Below are 17,496 nucleotides of genomic sequence, written 5' to 3' on the forward strand. Positions count from 1 at the left end.
TTTCTGTTGGAAGTGTCGAACATCGCCAGCACAAATTTCTTCCAAGCCACCGAATCCCCTTCACAGATGGGGTTCGTAGCTCAAAAAGCCAGGCTGGCCCGTGCCTGGTGTGCAGCTCACGAGTGGGCAGAGGCAGATTTTGCCAGCTCAGGGCCTGAAAGTGGGTCCCTAGCAGTTCCCAGAGGGCTGCCAGCCCTGTCGCCCCTCATTGTGACCAGTTGGGCCTGAAAACCTGGTCAGGAGCCCCACTTCGGTTTTGCAGCCAAGAGGATCACCAGGCTAATACACTGATTGCTCTTCCCCATCCTTGTCCCCAGTTTCTCCCCGGCTAGCGCTGACTGGGGTTCCTTGGGGCGCAGCTCCTCTCGCCCGCCTCCTCCCCTCCCTCCCGACTCACCACTCTCTTTTGGGGCTTGATGAGGGGCCGGCTGAGGCCGTTCATTTTGGTGTAGAGCCCGCAGGCGTTGCACAGGTAGTTGCCGGTGCCGTCCCTCCTCCACAGCGGGGTCTGGATGGAGCCGCAGTTGACACACTCCCGGCTCTCGGACAGGTCCTCCAGCAGCTCTGGGGGCAGGAGCAGAGGGGAGAGGCGGTGGGGCACGGCCGCAGGCGGCCGCGGAGCCCGGTGTAGCTCCGCGCAGCGCGGCCCCGGCCCCGCCGCGCCGAAACCCGGGTCCCGGGCGAGCGAGCACCCGGGCCTCGGAAAAGCAATTCCACAGCAGTGACGGCGGCCATGCGGTGATTTTTTACAAAATCCCGGGATTTTTATTTTTCTTTTTTTTTTTTTCCCTATTTATTTAGATGTGCCAGACCCGCTGCCGGCCCCGGCGCAGCGGTTGCTCTCCGAGCCGGAGCAGAGCCGGTGCGTCCCGGACAGCGGCCCGCCGGAGGGCTCATCCCCGGCCCGCCGTACACTCCCGTCGGGATTTGACCCTCGGGAAATTCGGCTGGGATCCGCTCGAGGGGTGAAACCCCCGCCTTGGTGCCCACAGGGCGGAAAGGGAGGTGCGCTTGCCTTTAGAGGGGAGCAGAGGGGGGAGTGAGGTGGCTGTCAGAATAGCCACTTCCAGAGCTATCCTGGGAGCTGGATATAAGGAGCTGTCGTTTTGCCCAATATTCCCCAGGGTCGAAGCTTGGCAAGAATTTTTCTACCCTAACTCTCATTTAAAATGCCTCGCAACTAGTAAAGCTTCAAGTTTAGAGGCAGCTGTCGGGGTTTTGCTGTGCCAAGGCAGCTACGGGCAGCGACAACTTCGCCTCGACTATTTGGTCAAATTAGAGCTGGTTCATAGGAAACAGAGGAAATGGGAAAATATGCGGTATTGTGCCTCCTGCTTTCATAGTTACTGAGCACTGAGGGGAAAAAAAAGGTTTAAACGCACGGAAAAAAAAAAAAAAAGGAAAAGAAAAAGAAAAAAGAGAGCCCACCTATAAGAGCTAATACTTTCACCCATGCGAATCCTTGTTCTGATTCACCTCTCCATATTTCGGGGAGGGAGGGGAATAAATACTTATTTTACATAGACTGTGCCACGTCGTGCAGAAATAATAAAAGGAGATGTTTGGATTTTTACAGTAGCTTTTGAGTCCAGCCTGGGAATGTATGTTTCAGACTCAGAGCTTCGTCATTGTTTTTTTTTTTCCCCTCCCTCTGCTACCTGCCTAAATTCATCATTGGGTTATTCTTCCACGTTTCACTGTACAGCAAACGAGAACTCATAAGCGTCGAGCAGCTTTGGAGACTGGGCTGCGGTGTTGCGGTGACACGGCGGGCATTGAGCTGAGAAAGAAACGGCCTTTTGGCCCGCACCCACCCAAATACATTTCTCTCCTCCCTTCGTTTGCAAATTATTAGGAGCTAAAGAGGAACGGGCACACGGCAGAGTCCAGAGAGCACAGTTCAACTTACGTTGTCAGCTCCTAACTCTTAGCACATCGCTAAGATTTATTAATCTTTGCACTAAAAGCACCACTGAAGACTGCAACCAGAAAAACGCTTAAGACGTCAAGGACTCTGGAACTTAAACAGTTATTTGTCTCAGATATTTATTTTATAGCATTGCCTTCGTGCCTGCAGAAAGAAATCCTGCCGTGACAATATTTCTCGGGCATTTAAAAATATTTTTTCCCCTTAGAGAGTGAGTAATACATTTATCTCCAAAGAAAACAAAAATAAAGTGTTAATTTTAGATACCGTTTTAGTATCTCTACGAGTAGCGTTAAGAAAGCTTTATCAAACTGTCTAATATTTAGCCGTAAAAAATATATTTCGGCTACAATTTTCCTACAGTTTTGAAACGGGACAACGCGTAGCTTCGGCTTTGCTGCCGCGTTTTGCCTCGCAGGAGCAGAAAACCCTCCTGGCCCAGGAGCTCCGGGCTGCTTCGCCCTGCGTTACACCGCGATGCGGCTGCCCTGGCATCCGTCCTTTCCCTCATCGAAAGGCCAATCCCTAACCCCTCCGGCCCCCAGCACTGGTGGGACAGAGGCACAAGGGCGGGAGAGACCCGCGGGAGCAGGGGAAGCTGCCATGCTCCTCCTCGGCTGCCTTGACACTCCTGCCCCAACCTCCTCCAGCTCTCGGCTGCTTCACTTCTCTGCTCCTTCTTACACACCCCTCTCCTCTCCCTGCCGTGAGATTCTCCAACCTCACGTTTCTCCCGACCAAAAAAGAAAAAAAAAAAAAGCAACAACATCAACAAAAAAAACAAAACAGATTTTTTTTTCCTCCATCTCCTAGATTCACACTGTAACTTCTGGAAGTTGAGTTTAAAACTCAGCTTTCGTGTTACCCTGAGATGCGGCGTCTCCTATCACCGCCACAACTGATTTTCTTCCCTCTGTCATGTTATCAAACACCAAGCTGGAGGCTTGAAATGCTTAAATCTACCTGGTGTCATAGAGGGATGGGAGGAGCATTGTGTGTATAGCCCTACAGAAAGATGAAAATCCATGGGGTAATTTTCTGCAACATTGCACTGAAAGAGAAAATTACAGTGTCTATAAAATATATTCACCTGGTGGGTAGTTTATGTTTAAAGCGAATGATGATCAAATCTGTGTGCATACACATATATACATAAATATGTATATATACATAATATATATATGCATAACATATATATAAATATATATACATAGCCGCACACACCTCTCTATACACCTCTATTTATATATACATAGATTTATTCTAAAGCTGAAGAGATTGCAATAATCGTTAATCTTTCTATCTCTGACTAAAACATCACAGCTCAAACTCCTCTTCTACAATTGACTTAATGACACCTAGCATTTTCTTAACTAAAACAAAAAGTAAGGACGGGACCCCTCGGAAATGAAAGCAAAACCCCATCAGGAGGTGCTGTATTTTAGCAACAGTTTACAACTTAGGTTTCCTCATTCACATTTGTGGTTTTGCTTCGCCGCTCTTCTTTTTTAACGAAGCAGTGAAATGTTTTCTAGTTGAAAAAATCCAAAATGGGTTAAGTAAACCCCTGCAATTTTCCTCTCCGATACAAGAAAGATTAATTTGCAGTGAATTTGTCACCGTTTCGCGTCTAGATCATAGCATTTAGGGCAAGCAGGAATGTACTGATTTGGAAAAATTAAAAATTAAGTTTACACCGGGCAATCCGTTTTGGGATCTTTGGGTTGGTAACCCCGATTGCCATACTCCAAACAACGCGGCTTTTGGGGGGTGTATCTCCCCCCTAACTCAACACAAACGACGGGAGTTACCTCCGCTCCAGAACAGCCATGGTCCCGGGACCTCCATCCTGCCACGGACACCAGGGCCGCCCCACGCCAGCGAAACCCTCGCCGGGGTGGCCCCTCCGCCGCCCCCCGGCACCCCCTGCAGCGGGCAGCCCCCGCATGCGGCGACCCTCCCTGCCCTGCCAGCCCTGCCCTGCCCTGCCCTGCCCTGCCCTGCCCTGCCCGCGGGTCCTACCTGCGCTGGGTGCCCGGACGGGGATGGGGGCGGCCCGGCCCTGGAGGCAGTGCAGCATGGAGTTCTCGAAGGGCGCCGTGGGCCAGGCAGGGGCGAGCTGCGGCCCCACGTAGGACGTGTAGGGCCCCGGGTAGGAGCCATTGAGCGGCCGGGCCAAGGGGCTGTACTGGTCCCTGGCGCCCAGGCTGTTGCTGTAGGCGCCGGGCTCCCGGGAGGCCCCGTTGGCCACCGGCGGGCTTGGGGAATAGGGGAAGCGGCCCGAGGGGTGGGAGCCGCCGCCGGTGCTGTACGAGGGGCTTTCCGCGGCCGGCTGGGACCACACGGCGTGGCCACCGCCCGGGTGGCTGGGCTGGGCCGCCCCGCTGCCCTGCAGGTACGGCAGTGTGGGCAGCATGGAGCCCACGCGGGTCGTGGGCACGTAGACGGGCGAGCTGGGCGTGGAGTGCATGAAGCCGCCCGGAGATCCGTCGTAAGGCGTGGGACCCTGGGCGGCCGAGATGGCGAGGGTCTGGTACATCTCCTCGGGCTGCTCGGCGCCGAGGGCGCTCAGCTTGGGGCCGCGGCTGGACCAGATCAGCTTGTTGGTTTGGTCTAAGTCCGCGAAGAGCAGGATGTCCTCCCAGCTGGGACGGCCGGACGAGTGCGGGGTCCCGAAGTGCACGTAGGGGGCGAGCAGCGACCTGCCCTCGGCGGCGGGGGGCGGCGGCGGGGCCGGCCGGTGGCTGTCGTCGGTCTCCGGCCGAGGAGTCTTGGAGGAGCCGCGTTCACCCTGAGAGCCGGAGGAGGAGGAGGGCGAAGGAGGAGACGGGCGCGGCTCCCTGGTCGCGAAGGGGCAAGAGGAATCGCCGGCGTCCGTAGCGCACCGCTTCACCGCGCACCAGCCGCCTTCAGCCACGGCCATCCAGGTCCCCTTCTAGCCGCTGGGTGTGGATGGGGAAGGGCGAGGAGGGGAGGAGGAGGAGGAGTGGAGGGGGGGATCCGCAGGGCAGGGCGGGGAAGGAGGACACAAAAGAGCAGGGAAGTGGGGGAGAGAGAAATAATAATAACAAAGTTTGCAAACAGGACAGCCCGTCTCCCTCCCGTAATGAGATTCATCAGGGCTTATCTGGCCCCTCTGAGCGCTTAATCAGTCATGTCGCCTCGGCGCTGTTGTCCCTCGCCCCAGCGGAATAGGATCAGGCAGCCCAGGTCAAGACGGGCCGGGAGACGCCAGTCCCGCGGGGCCAGGGCTGCGGCTCCGTCCCCGCTTTCCGCACCGTGGGAGGGCTGCTCCCCTCTCCCTTGGCATCCCGGGCTGCAGATTTGAACATGAAGCACGCCGGGACAAAGCTGGGCGTAAGGGCGTGGGGACAGAGGGGGCATTTTTCCCTGTCTCTGCCCTTCCTTGGCTGCTGTCGTTGTTATGATTATTTCAATGAATGAGTCATTTGACTCGGTTCCACTGAGAAAACAATTAGTAAGGCGATCCCTTTAAGGTTACTTCGCCGGAGAGCGATGTTAGCTGTTCCGCGCATCGTCTCGCTTGTTTGCCTATTTCCAGCCCAAGGTCACTGAAAGGAGGAGGAGGAGGAGGAGGGAAAGGCACCCGGGAGACGGGAGATGCGCACGGGCCGGGCCCGAAGTGTGCGCGGCGGCGGCGGGACACGGACCGAGGCCGGGCGGGATGTGCCTGGCGTAGGGGCCGGATCCAGAGGACAGCCCTGGCTGGGCTCCTGCTCCGAGCCACAGCACACCTTGCGGGGGTGACACCCGTCCCGAGCAGAGCGGTGTCAGTTCGGAGCTTGCCAGCATGAGAAAGGCCGGACAGACAGACACAGAGAACCCGGTGCTCAGCCCCTGGGAGAAGGGGCAGAAAGCGAAAGGGACACAGAGAAGTGACAGCAGAAGGCGAGGCTCTCCGTTCTCAGCCCACCTCGGGGCTCTCCAGATAACCACAGGCATGAGAATACAGGACACACACACACACACACAAAGCCCCCTCGCAGATAGGCACCAAATACGTCTCTCCCTCCTGCAAGATAACTGGGAGATAAGGCTCCGGCAGATAAGAGCTCCAGGCACCGGTATCGGATGTTTGCCCACACAGTCTCCCTCGGGCTCCCCCAGCCAGGGGCGGCCGCCGCCGCGCCGCGCTCCTCTCGGAGCGCCCGAGGGCAGAGAGGCAGCAGCAGAAGACCCAGGAAGAACAAGCGAAACCGCGGCGAGGCAAGGAAAGAGAGGGGCCAAACCTGATGCCGGTGCCCCGCATGGGGCCAAGGCGCGGGGCCGCGGCGGGCGGTAAATCCAGTGCGGCGGGGGCGAGTGGCGGCGGCGAGTCCGGCGGCAGCGGCCGGCGGCTCATGTATAAAAAGGAGAGAGGAGGCGCCTCTCGCAGCCCTGCCGGAAAACTGCAGGCAGCCGGCCCTGATTGGGCTCGACCAACTCTAAACAAACACGGGGCTCTGCAGGAGTGCCAGTCCCGGGGCCAGCCGGGCCGCCGCGGGCGGGGGGGCACCTCGGGGCGCCCGCAGAGAAGGGGCGACAGATCCCTGCTCGGGGAGCGGGGAAGAGCAGTGAGGGTTCGCCCTGCCAGATACTCCAGCCTTTTTTCTTCCTTTTTTTAAAATTTATTTTTCACCCAGAAACAATACACACTCTTCCCTCCTTCCCAGATAATACTTTTTTTTTTTTTTTTTTTTATGGTGAATATTCAATTTCTGTAAGGTTTTTCTCCGCGCCTCCCGGCATGTGAGCGAACGTCCCCTGGCAGCGGCCCGCGGGGATGTGTGTTTGGCTTTCGCCCTAAGCAACCAGGCGAACGTATCCCTCCCTCAAATCTCCTTAGTTTTTGCTCGTCAAAATCCGAGCTATCCGAGATGAAAAAATGTGGCTCCTCCTTGAGTTGCCCCAACCGTCAGGTGAAGCCAAGGCAAGCTGTGGGATGTGTCCATCCCAACAGCTGGCGGTAGGCATTTTTCCTCCGTTTCTTTCTTATTACCCCCCCGCTCCTCAACTCTCTTATCTCAGCTGTGTACAAACTGATATGGTACTTAGCAGGAAAGTGACTGGAAATTAAAATAACTTCGTTCACCAGAGGTTATCAGCTGGATATCTGTCATCATCAGTTTGTACAGAAAGAGTCATCTGCGGCAAAGGGCTGGACTAGAGCAGAGCCGGGCTCTCGGCAGCCAACAGGCATAAGCCCTCCCGACAGAACCCGAGCCCAAACCTGCTGATGCGCGGTGCTGTCGCTCCTGGGGTAGGCACGGCTTTTCTTTCGGTCTTTCCAGGCAAGGTGAACGGGAGGTGAAGAATTTGCAGTGCTGGGGGTACGGCAAAACACTGGCTGTAGCGATCCGCTCTGCCGGCGTGGGTGAACTGATTGTGACTTGGAAGTTTATTGTGCGCGTTAATTTTTGTGGTATAGCACGGCAGGGATTTGATCGGAAAACAAGCACTTTCCCGAGAAACCGTTTCTTTATTAAATTGTATTATTAAAGGTGATACTTCTTTCTTGTCAGTTGTCTCTAAATAATATCGTTAAATAATATTGGTCACCCTGCCAGGCTGAAGTGATTTTTTTTTCCTTTTTTACCTTTAGGTGTATTTTAGTGTGTGCAATATTAAATAGAAAATAAGCTTTTGCAAGCGAGGGCAGTGATTCGTTTTCTGCCCGACTCGTCTTCCGATCCTAGCTGGAAACGTAAAACATTTTTCCTGTGTTTTTTACCTGCAAATGTGAGACGAACAGTGGAAGCTGCGGGAGTCGATGCCCACGCTGCTTCTCCCCAGTTTGGGTGCTGCCACTGCAAATTTCTGTGCTGAAAAGCGCCGAGCTTTCAACCCCGCGTGTCCTTTCAGTCTTTTGGATGCCCCTTCTCCAGTTAAACACGAGGGTGTTTCAAACACGTGTAAAGGTGGATATAGAGCGAGAAATACCGTGAGGTTTGGTTTGATTTTGGTTTTTTTTTTTTTTAAGCGACGGGCTTTGCTCGCTGGGAGGGGTTTGCCGGTGTTCATGTAAGCCCAGGGTGGGCGGTGGGGACCTGCCCGGGCCCGGAGGGTGCCTGCCCGAAAGGTGAGGATGGCTGGGAAGAACAGCCGCGTTGGCCTGGCAGGCGCCTCTTTCCCTGGCTCCAAAGTGACCCGTGTTTTACACTTCAGGCGCCTTGGCTTTTTTCACTGCCGGTTAGCCTGTTTACGTTATAGCCGGGCTACAAACTTCATTTTATTTCCTCCGATAAACACGATAAGAAATCCCGGCTTAAACTGGAACCAGCGTGGGAAACCATTCCCAGTCACCCCTTTCCTCTCCACTCCTTTTCGTTTCGGGTTTGCTCTCGAACCGCTCAAATCACAGACTCCTAACCCTTCATTACGTCACTCCTTTCCCAAATCCCGCTCCGCTGACGTAACTTTCACCCCGGGGCTCCGGGAGGCTCTCAGGTATCTCCTGCACCACCATGCCTGGGTTAGGAACCCGGGGATGCATGTGCAGGGACATTTTGGAGGGCAGGCGGGTGCTCGGTTGCGGGAAGACACCGCTGGGGAGGAGGCGCCAGCGAGGTGACCATCGCTCCTGGTCGTTGTGGCCAAAGAGGGAAGAAGGCAGATTGGGGGAAAAAAAAAGGTTTCCTATCCAATTAAGGCAAATTCCCTCGCGGGCACTTCAATCTCCAAAAAAAGGGTTGGGGGTAAGCCGTGTGCAAGCGCAGAGCTGTTGCTCCTTCCCCCACTCACGGCTCTCTGCAAACGTGATCCCTTCCCAGGGATCCAGGTGCCCTAGGGAGGAGGGGAAGGCTCGGTCCGGCCGCACCCTCGCTGCCCCTCGGCCCGGACAACCCCGGGCGCAGCGGGCATCGCCAGCCGAGTCGGGCTCCAGTGCTCCTGGGGCGCTGCGGCCGTGGGGGCCCGGCGGGTTCGGGTGCGAGGCGGTACGAGGGGTCACTTTGGTGACTATCGCAGGCTGGAGTGTATTCTTTTCCGAGATGTGTTTATGTAACTTAATGTACTTTAGAAACTGCTGGGGAGTTCAGGCCGGGCTGATAAGCGCAGCGGTTATTACGGGCGACGTGCCGGCACCTCTCCCCCCTCTCTTCTCCCCTTCGCTTATCCGCGCTACTTAAAATATACTTTTATCAAGGCCACCCCACGATACGGACTGTTTCCATTCCCCAGCGGCTGTGACATTGAAGCGGACATATCGATCGGGCACCGGCGGCTCTCGGGAGCGCCCAGCCCAGCGGGGAGTTGCCGGCCGACCGGCTCCACGCTTCCCGCGGCAGGAACGGCGGCCGAAGCCGGCGGAGCAATCCGCATCCGCCGGGGAAGAGATGGATTTCAGAGGGATGGGGGCCTTTGACATCACCCATCACCTCCCTCTCGGGCCGGGCGGGACAGTCCGGGGACCTAAAGGTAGTGGTTAGCCAAACTGACCCCCAAACCAGCAAGGTCTTCTACACACCACTGCAAGGGCAGGGGCGGGCACGGTGAACGTGTCCTTTGCGATAGATCAGATCTGTCCCATGGTGAGGAGGGACCCCAAATTATCAAGGACGAGGAGAGACTATTTTTTCTTTTCCCAAAACTCCTAACGAAAGGCTGCCGGGTGCTCAGAGGCCGGGCTTCAGCTGCAGCCCTCCTTGCTGGTTCGCAGACAGCAGGCTCCGGGCCCCGCGGGGCAGGACACCCTGACCCGGCTTGGGGAACCTTGCCCGCTCCCTCCCGGCCGCTCGCCTCTCCCCCAGGCTGAAGCCGTGCCCGGAGGCGGGGAGCAGGGCAGAAGGATATTCCCCGCTGCAGTAAGCGGCCTCCCCGTTACTGGTGACCTGCTGCCGCGTGCTTTTGGGTGATTTCCGCGGCGTCTTTCAACACTTGATGCTCAAATCAGCATCAGGCAGCACAGAGCCCGCACGGACATTTATGCAATATATGCCCAAGCGTGTGGTTTCTGTGTCGTTGGGGGTTTTTTTGTTGTGGTCTTTTTTTTTTTTTTTTTTTTTTTAAATAATGATCTGCACCTTCATTTTATTTACCCTCCCTGCAGTCTCTGAGGTCCGGCTGGTTAATGATTTCAGCCTTTAAAAAAAAAATTAAAATCAACAAAACGCGCGGAGGAGCTCCTATTGCCGCGTAACCTGACTCCCGGAGCCTGCGCTCCGCGGTACCCGCACGCTGAGCCCCGGTGGGGCGCGCAGGACGAAGGCGATGCCCTCGGGGTGATCGGGAGGCAGCCGAGACCCACGCAGCACCCTAAAGAGCAGCATTTAGCTGCTTCTGTCCAACAGGAGCATACGCGTTTTGTGTCTTTCCAGCACACACAGAGAGACTTTGAAAATGAGTTAAGGATTACTTATATTGCTCCTCGGCGGTTTTAAAGGTTTTCAGAATAAGTGACTAAAATGGCTTAATTCTGACACTTTTATCAACGGGCACCTCAATGCTCTTGCTACAAAGCGGTGGGGCTGTGTCCCACTTACTGCTTGCGGTGACGAATATTATGTATTATTTTTAATTGCAGTACTCCTTTCTGCGCACAGCTGTAGATGAATCAAGTACCTCGACTCTGTGTGCGAATCGGCTTTCACACCTAGGGAAAGAACCCGTTTCGAGACAACAAGGCCAGAAGGAAAGGCCCCCACCCTGGTTCCCGCCGTCTCGTCGAGGGGAACAGGGAGGCGGGGGGGGAGGGGGGTGGGAGCCGCCCCCGCCCGGGGCCGCACTGGAAGCCCAGAGCCCTTCCCACCGCAGCGTCTCCCGGGCCGGAGCCGTGGGGATCACTGCCGATTCCTGTCTGGGTGCTGGCGAAGGCTTTCAGGGCTCTCTTCTGCTGGATCTGGCAGGAAAACCCGGGGGAAAGTTTCTTGCTGCGAGAGGTCGTTGTGGGAGAGAGCTGGGAACGGCGGGACGTGGGGCACGGCGGAGTCACACTTCTCCTCCCCAGCGCTTTAGAGCCGGGCTTCTCCTCATCCTCCCCCCGTTCCCTATCACGGATATTAGGCAATATAAAATCCGATCTGCAACCAGTTATTCTGCCTCCACCCCCATGCCTGCAGCACAGAGAATTAATTCTTTCTCACTTAAACCCACCCCTCCCAAAAGAACTCCAACAAAAACTAAACTAAACAAAACACCAACAAAAAACAACCAAACAAAAAACATCACTGACTATTCCCTGGGATTGTTGTCGCCACTGCGGCACACCGTGAAGGAAATATCGGTTTATGCACACATCGAAACCTGCCGGGAAACCCCCCACATAGTTGTCTTCTTACTTCCCTGTCCAGGAAATAAAATAAACCATCAGAACAGGTCATGGTCTTCCAGTGAAATGTTTTCCACAGGTCAAAATGAATGCGTTCTCTTGGAAGCACTTTTCGGGAGTAGCTCCGTTTCATGCGTGTCCACGCTGAGCTGTGGCGGGGCCGCTCCGTTTCTCTTGGCATCGTGGCAACCTCTCGCCCTCCCTTTTGAAACCGCTTTCCTCGCCATTTACCTGCCTGACAGAATTGTCTGAGAACACGTGCGAATAGTAATAATAATAATAATAATAGTAATAATAATAATAAACCCCCAAACAACGACATTCACAACCTTAGCTAAGCAAACCGCTTCCCTCCATCCGAACTAATAATGTTTTCACTCGCTGCTTTCGGTGAAATGCCAAAATTTGGAGATTTTGTTCCTGCTTGGAATGAAAGCAGATTTTAAAACGTTAAAATAGTATCTTCCAGAGCGAGTCTGACCAGTTCTGTAAATGCAAGTCCTACTAGACTGGAAAATCAAATCAAAAAAACCACATCACAGAATGAGAGATTTCAGAGTTAGCAGCTCGGGGTAATTAGATAGCCTATTAATAGCCTTGCTCCTAGCTGCTATCAGAAGTAAGTGGATGGCTCCTGCTTCGGGAAGGAATGAGCAAGCATGCCACGGGACGTAGGATGGAGACCGAGAAGATGGGGAGATGTTTCCAACGAGACTTGTGGGGGCCCATGGATAGGCAAAATGCTTGTACCCCCCTTGGCTTTGCCTGTCATCCCCGCAGACGCCGGCTTTTCCCTCCTTTTGATAGATGGAGGTGTCGGAGGGAGCCGCGGAGGCAGGTCCCGGCCGGGCGGGTCCCATCCCCGGCGGCCCGAAGATAAGCGATGCTGCTAATTCACCTCCGGGGAGGCGACGCCTTCCTTCCCTTTTGCTTTTCTTACCGTCGGCGTTAATGGCTTCGCGGACATAGCGTTCTATTTGCAGTTAAAAGTATAAATATATACGTTCGCCGTGGGAATACCGCAATTTCCATTTCGTTCATGTAATCACTGCCAGTGTTTATCCATTTCGCCTAAGCCTCCACGACCAAAGAGGGCGTGCAAATAATCCGCACTTTGCGATTGCTTTAGGAAAAGGTTGGGTTTATGCACCCGTTATTGCTGCTCACGTTGAATTTATAATTCAATAGTAAAGGACGCCAGTATGTGCAAACAATAAAAAGAACAATTAAAAAGCCGATTGTCCCAAACCTAGGTGGCTATAATATATTGTTCCCCTGCTGTTATTGATTGATTTTAAGAGGTCACAGATGACTGAACTTTAAGGAGTCAAAAGACTTTCTTTTAATTCCAATCAGATGAGCAAAAAGTAGCATAGTTCAGGATACATAAGGTTTTTTCTTGCTGTAATTTTTTACACACACAGGTAATAATTTCTTGATGTATCTTTCTTGATGGACAAAATAGTTTTAGTATTAAAGATGGAACACAGTAACAAAGGAGATAGGAGTAATCCTAATGTTACTGAGGTCCAAGATTTTACTTTTTATATTCTTAGTATGGATAGAGTTAGCAGCTTTTTTTCTGAAGTAACCAATCCTCAGAGTAGATCAATGTGATGTATAGAGTGACTCCTATTTCCAAGGGTTAAAAAAAAAGAAAAAAAAGAAACAACCTATGCACTTTCAATAAACTCTGAAGAAAATACCGTGCAACAGCGTTACAGGAAAACTTCAGAGAAACATCCATAAGTAACCAGGATGATATCTGGATGATGCATTTAGCATTTGCCAATGGCAACCAAACATAAGTTTAGCAGCACACAACTTTAATATTCACCTCTGAAATAATAACAAAAAAAAACCCCAGCAACAGTTTTAGTATAAATTTACACAGGTTATTTGCTTTGCAGCAGCCCATTTTCATTGTAACTTTACTGTAGGTTGTTTTTTCTGATAGGATGTGTGAAACGGGGCTTACAAAGAAGCCCTGCTTCTGTGTCTCTGCTCATTTATCCAGATCCTAAAAAGGTCTAAATTTGTCCTCATTCATCATGGCTTAAGCTTGAAGAGCCAATGCCACAGACCACCACAGAAATACCTCTTGAAGAAAGAAACCTTGCTAGTGGATCACTTCTGAGGTTACCAGCAAGAATTGCTACTCAGCCCTTCAAGTCATGGTTTCAACTTAACTAAACTGGCTTTGAGCAGATTCTTACACAAACGCAAGGTGAATATTTGGTCAGCTAAAGCAGAGCTTTCTGCTGTCACAGCTCGGAAGCTGTTGGTCCCAAACAAACCCAATCAGCACTAACTCAGCAACTACCATAGCTCCTGTAATGAACTTAACAGTAAAGGTACTGCAGGTGCTCTCTGTGATTTATGCCAGGCTCTGTCAGGTTTAACAGCAGCTCTGTATGATACAGAGGCCATGCCATTAGACACTAAAGATGGCAGATCCAACTCCATGGCTGGCACGCCCTTATAAACTTACATTGCCCTTACTTCTGGGGGCCAGTGACAGAAAGGACAACCACGAGCACTGACATCAGTGACATCTCATGGCATCACAGATAAATCCAGCAGAGGTGGGACTGTCAGAACCTGGGAGTGTTGGGAGATGAAAACTCAGTAGTGCTTAGCTGGCTGGAGGGTTTTTCGCTGGCTATTTTCAGCTTTCCCCCAAATGCCCCACAGGTGACTCCCTATGCAGCCCCACTTCCCACAGACCACCGGCTGGGCTGTAGGGACACAGCTTTACATACCACTACTTAAATCAAAGTGTTTCAGCTTCTAAACTAAGCCAAACTCTTTCCCTCCAAAAAATCTCATATCAATCAAAAGATTTGATTTTATCCAGAATGAAGATTTTTGTGCTGTTTTTGAAGTATTTAGCCCTTTAAAGGAAATAAACTTGGAATCAAATATGCAACAAGGTTCATCTCAAGAGGGCAGAAAATGTGTTTTGTATTTTTTTCTTTCTTTCAGTTTGGTAACATACTCACATTTGGGGTGGTAGGAGAGGTCTGCCATGCCTGGACCAGAAGCCAAAACCACAGCAGCTCGTCCCTTCTCAGCCACCAGAAACTACAGCAAAACCTCTTATTTTCTTCTCGGTCAGCAGGGCACAGAGAAAGCAACAACTCTGAACTGATTGTAACTGCTACCTGTGCTCTGGCTTGAAGGTTTTAAACTTTTTTTCCTAAAGATAGAGGGCTTGCATGAATATGCTCCAAAACATTTCACTCATGTCATTGGAGAGAGGTGTAATTCAGCCTGAAGCCAGAATTTATGCTACACTCTTATTTTAGTTCCTACTGCCTAGGAGAACAGTTGCTAGTCAAATCGCTAACTGTGACCTGTGCTAAGTTTTCAAATCCATTTGGTTTCGGTTTTGATAGCTTCAACAGAATTGTTGAATGACATTTCCTTTAGCAGCAGTTTTCCAAACAAATTTACTTCATTTCTGCTTGCAAGAAGTGGAAAAACGTATTTTCCTTGTGCCTGCTTGGAACTACATGTACCTCTGAGGTCCAGAGAGGTGACATATCTTTCACGAGTGTTTCCTCTAATAAGTGTAGAGAGGAGAAACTAATGGTTGTGAGCTGTAGCTACCAGAAGATTAAAAATATTCTGTACGGAAACAATGTTAACTGCTGCTCAGTGTTCGGACTTGTGCAGCATGGAGCTGACTAGGTTGAGCCTATGGAGAGAATTGGAAAGCAAACTTTTCAGCTGGAGAAGCAGACAACCTGAATTTAATGGTGTTGGACCAAATGAGCAGGAATAAATGTGGAAGAGCTTGGCTGAATGCTAACTGTCAGTATTTAAGCTGAATTCTCCACTTCATCTGGGCTTTTTGGATGCAGCCAGCATTATTACAGCAAAAGTGGAAAATGTTGGGCATTTTGTCGTGATTGAGAGTAGAACTGGTGAGAAATGCTAAGTGGATGGGAAGGGGGGAGACAAACCCATTCAGAGCTCTGTGGCTTTTTAGGAGAAGAGAAAAAATACAAGTTTGGGTTCAGCAAGTCAGCGCAGAAGGACAGAGCTGCGGTAGCAAGAGGGAGTGCCCTTTCCCAGGTGCAATGCAAGGAGAGAGGGACCCACCCATCTCCTTGGTGCCTGGAAGATGGGGTGTACACCTCAGTCCCCACATCCCAGCAAGGCAGCAGGGCCCAGCAGGAAGCAGGCTTCCCAAATGTGCTCTTCCCCAGCACATGAAAGAAGTGCTGTTTTGGGTCCATACCCCAAAGCAAGCACAGAGCTATGGCCAACAACTCCATGGGGTTTCGAAGGCTCTGGATGGCTCATGGGCTGTCTTGAACCAATCCAGTGCTCTGCATAAAAATAGACTCCAGCACACCTGGAGTGACACTTTAGTGAGAGGAATAACAATGATGCACATCCTTTATGGTATTCAGCATTATGATACTACCCCATATCTATCAGTCTGAATGTCAAATATACTCTGTTCAATGGATTAAATTGTTTTATCGGTCCTCTATTGGGAAGGCAAAAATCTGCTGTGCAAAGCTCAAGAAGTAAATAAAGGACTAAACTCCAATGGGAATTTTGCTGGAGAAAGGCCTGCTTAAGTTGACCTGTTTAATTAAAATGCAATAAAATGCAATTTCCTTTACATCATTACACTCTAATGTCAACCTTAGAATCACAAAGTTGTTGAAACCTGGGAAAAATGGTTAATCTGTCGTTACCTCTTGGTAATAAAAAACTGTAAAAAGATGTTTTTAAGGAAACATGTTAATAATTAAAAATAAAATTGGTGGTCTAAGTGAAGAGTAATGATGGTACTAAAAATGGCATTGACTTAATTATTTTTGTTGATGCCAGTTATTCATTTGTGGGCCATCAGACTATAAACTGGGGTACTTTATTGACTGCAATATATACTGGATTTGTGCCATATTATTCAAGAAAAACAATACACTGCAAAAACAATACAGAGAAGAGGTAATTTGTACAGAGTTCATGAGACAATTATATAATCTAATTACAAAACTGACTCACTGTGCCCTTGGTTCTATTTATTAGAAGAGAATTGAAGGACATACTAAACATACTCAGAGTCTAGGAATTTAAATTTAAATCCTGCCTGTACACCCAAGCATCCAGGAACTGGTGTGAGCCAGCACATAGATCATGAGTCCCAAAAGAAGGATGCCTTGATGTGGAACTCAGGATACTACTTCATTTTTCTGTATGATGGAAATTAAACTACTGCCCCATTTTCCTGAGAAGTGCTTTGAAACTCAGTCAATAGCACAGAAAAACTTTTAATAATGTTAATGACACACAAAAAGAAGTGTAATTTATTATTTATTTCGAAAAGCAACAGCAGTTTGAAATCTGCCTGTGTTTCACATGCTTCACTGGTACAAAACCTCTGGAGAAATGCATCAGGAACATTTGAATGCAAGTGAATGTGTTTCATGTTCAAACAGAAACAAATCACTGAGGTGCCCGAACACAAGACATATAACCAAGGCTTTGCACATGTCACTCACTCACAGAGAAGCTCATCTAAGCACAGAAATGACTAAAGCCAAAACAAAAGTAAGTTGCTGAATTATTCTGTGAGTTTTCAAGTAGTAGCTGCACTGCAACTGTTTGAACTCTTTTCAGACGTTTTTCCTTAAACTTTTAATGCTTTTTAAGGAACATACAAGTATTTCCTTTCTTGATCATGTAAGAAATGTTATTAAATAAAACCTTTTTTTGCATCTCTTCTGATGCTTTTTATTCTCAATTTACTGTGCATTTTGTATTTGAATAGATTTTTATGGGTGACATCTAACCATACCATAGTAAATTGTGGAGCAGGCTAGTATTCAGAATGATTATAAGGAGTATTTGTTTATAAAGCAGGAAAAAACCTCAGTGTCTCTATATTTGTTTTTATTAATGGTAATGCTGGCTTGCATACAATATTTTTTTTTTAATGAATGCTATGAGGATCTAGGAGGCAGAATAGCTAATGGAGAGCCTGGGACACCTGAGTCCAGTTTGGACCTAGGTAGGGAAGTCATGATTCTGCATATTGGAAGGTACAATTCTGCAGCACATTGGCCCTGGTGCAATCCTGGCTTCAGAAATCCTGTCCCTCCCAGGAGAGACTTTTCTGCCTGGAGGAGTCACTCCAGTGCCAGCACAGCAATCCACTGCCTTCTCCCAGTTGTATTAATGAAATTCCTTGTGGGACCACACTGGAAGAAAGACCATTGAAGTGATTACAATTAAAAATAGCTCTTCCTCTGCTCCTCCCACAAAGAGTTTATTTTTAACT

At 50.4% G+C, this 17,496-nt stretch overlaps 2 protein-coding genes across 7 annotated transcripts in view; one reads left to right on the top strand and one right to left on the bottom strand.

Moving 5' to 3' along the window:
• The window catches only part of GATA6 (GATA binding protein 6), a 71,650-nt gene extending 65,386 nt beyond the window's left edge, over positions 1-6,264 (bottom strand). For both annotated transcript variants that reach the window (XM_042029927.1, XM_042029922.1), the window contains exons 1-3: positions 6,178-6,264; positions 3,950-4,869; positions 398-564 (exon numbers count right to left, since the gene is read on the bottom strand). In XM_042029927.1, the coding sequence (XP_041885861.1) occupies positions 398-564; positions 3,950-4,850 (1,068 nt within the window). In that variant the 5' untranslated portion in view covers positions 4,851-4,869; positions 6,178-6,264. The remainder of the gene's footprint in view (positions 1-397; positions 565-3,949; positions 4,870-6,177) is intronic.
• A 146-nt stretch (positions 6,265-6,410) lies between these two features.
• LOC121665567 overlaps positions 6,411-17,496 on the top strand; it is a 45,150-nt gene continuing 34,064 nt past the window's right edge. For 3 of the 5 annotated variants that reach the window (XR_006016408.1, XR_006016411.1, XR_006016410.1), the window contains exon 1: positions 6,411-7,187. Coding sequence is in view for 1 of the 5 variants with exons in the window: in XM_042029933.1 (XP_041885867.1) it covers positions 7,164-7,187; positions 10,449-11,444 (1,020 nt within the window). In the remaining 4 variants the exon portion in view is untranslated. Of the gene's footprint in view, positions 9,344-10,448; positions 17,432-17,496 lie in introns of those variants that run through there. The other 2 variants (XR_006016409.1, XM_042029933.1) reach the window with 2 other exon arrangements.

Source organism: Corvus kubaryi, unplaced genomic scaffold (genome assembly GCF_017639235.1).
Source record: "Corvus kubaryi isolate FWS band 111438036 unplaced genomic scaffold, C.kubaryi_AGA036_p1.0 132, whole genome shotgun sequence".
Classification (NCBI taxonomy): domain Eukaryota; kingdom Metazoa; phylum Chordata; class Aves; order Passeriformes; family Corvidae; genus Corvus; species Corvus kubaryi.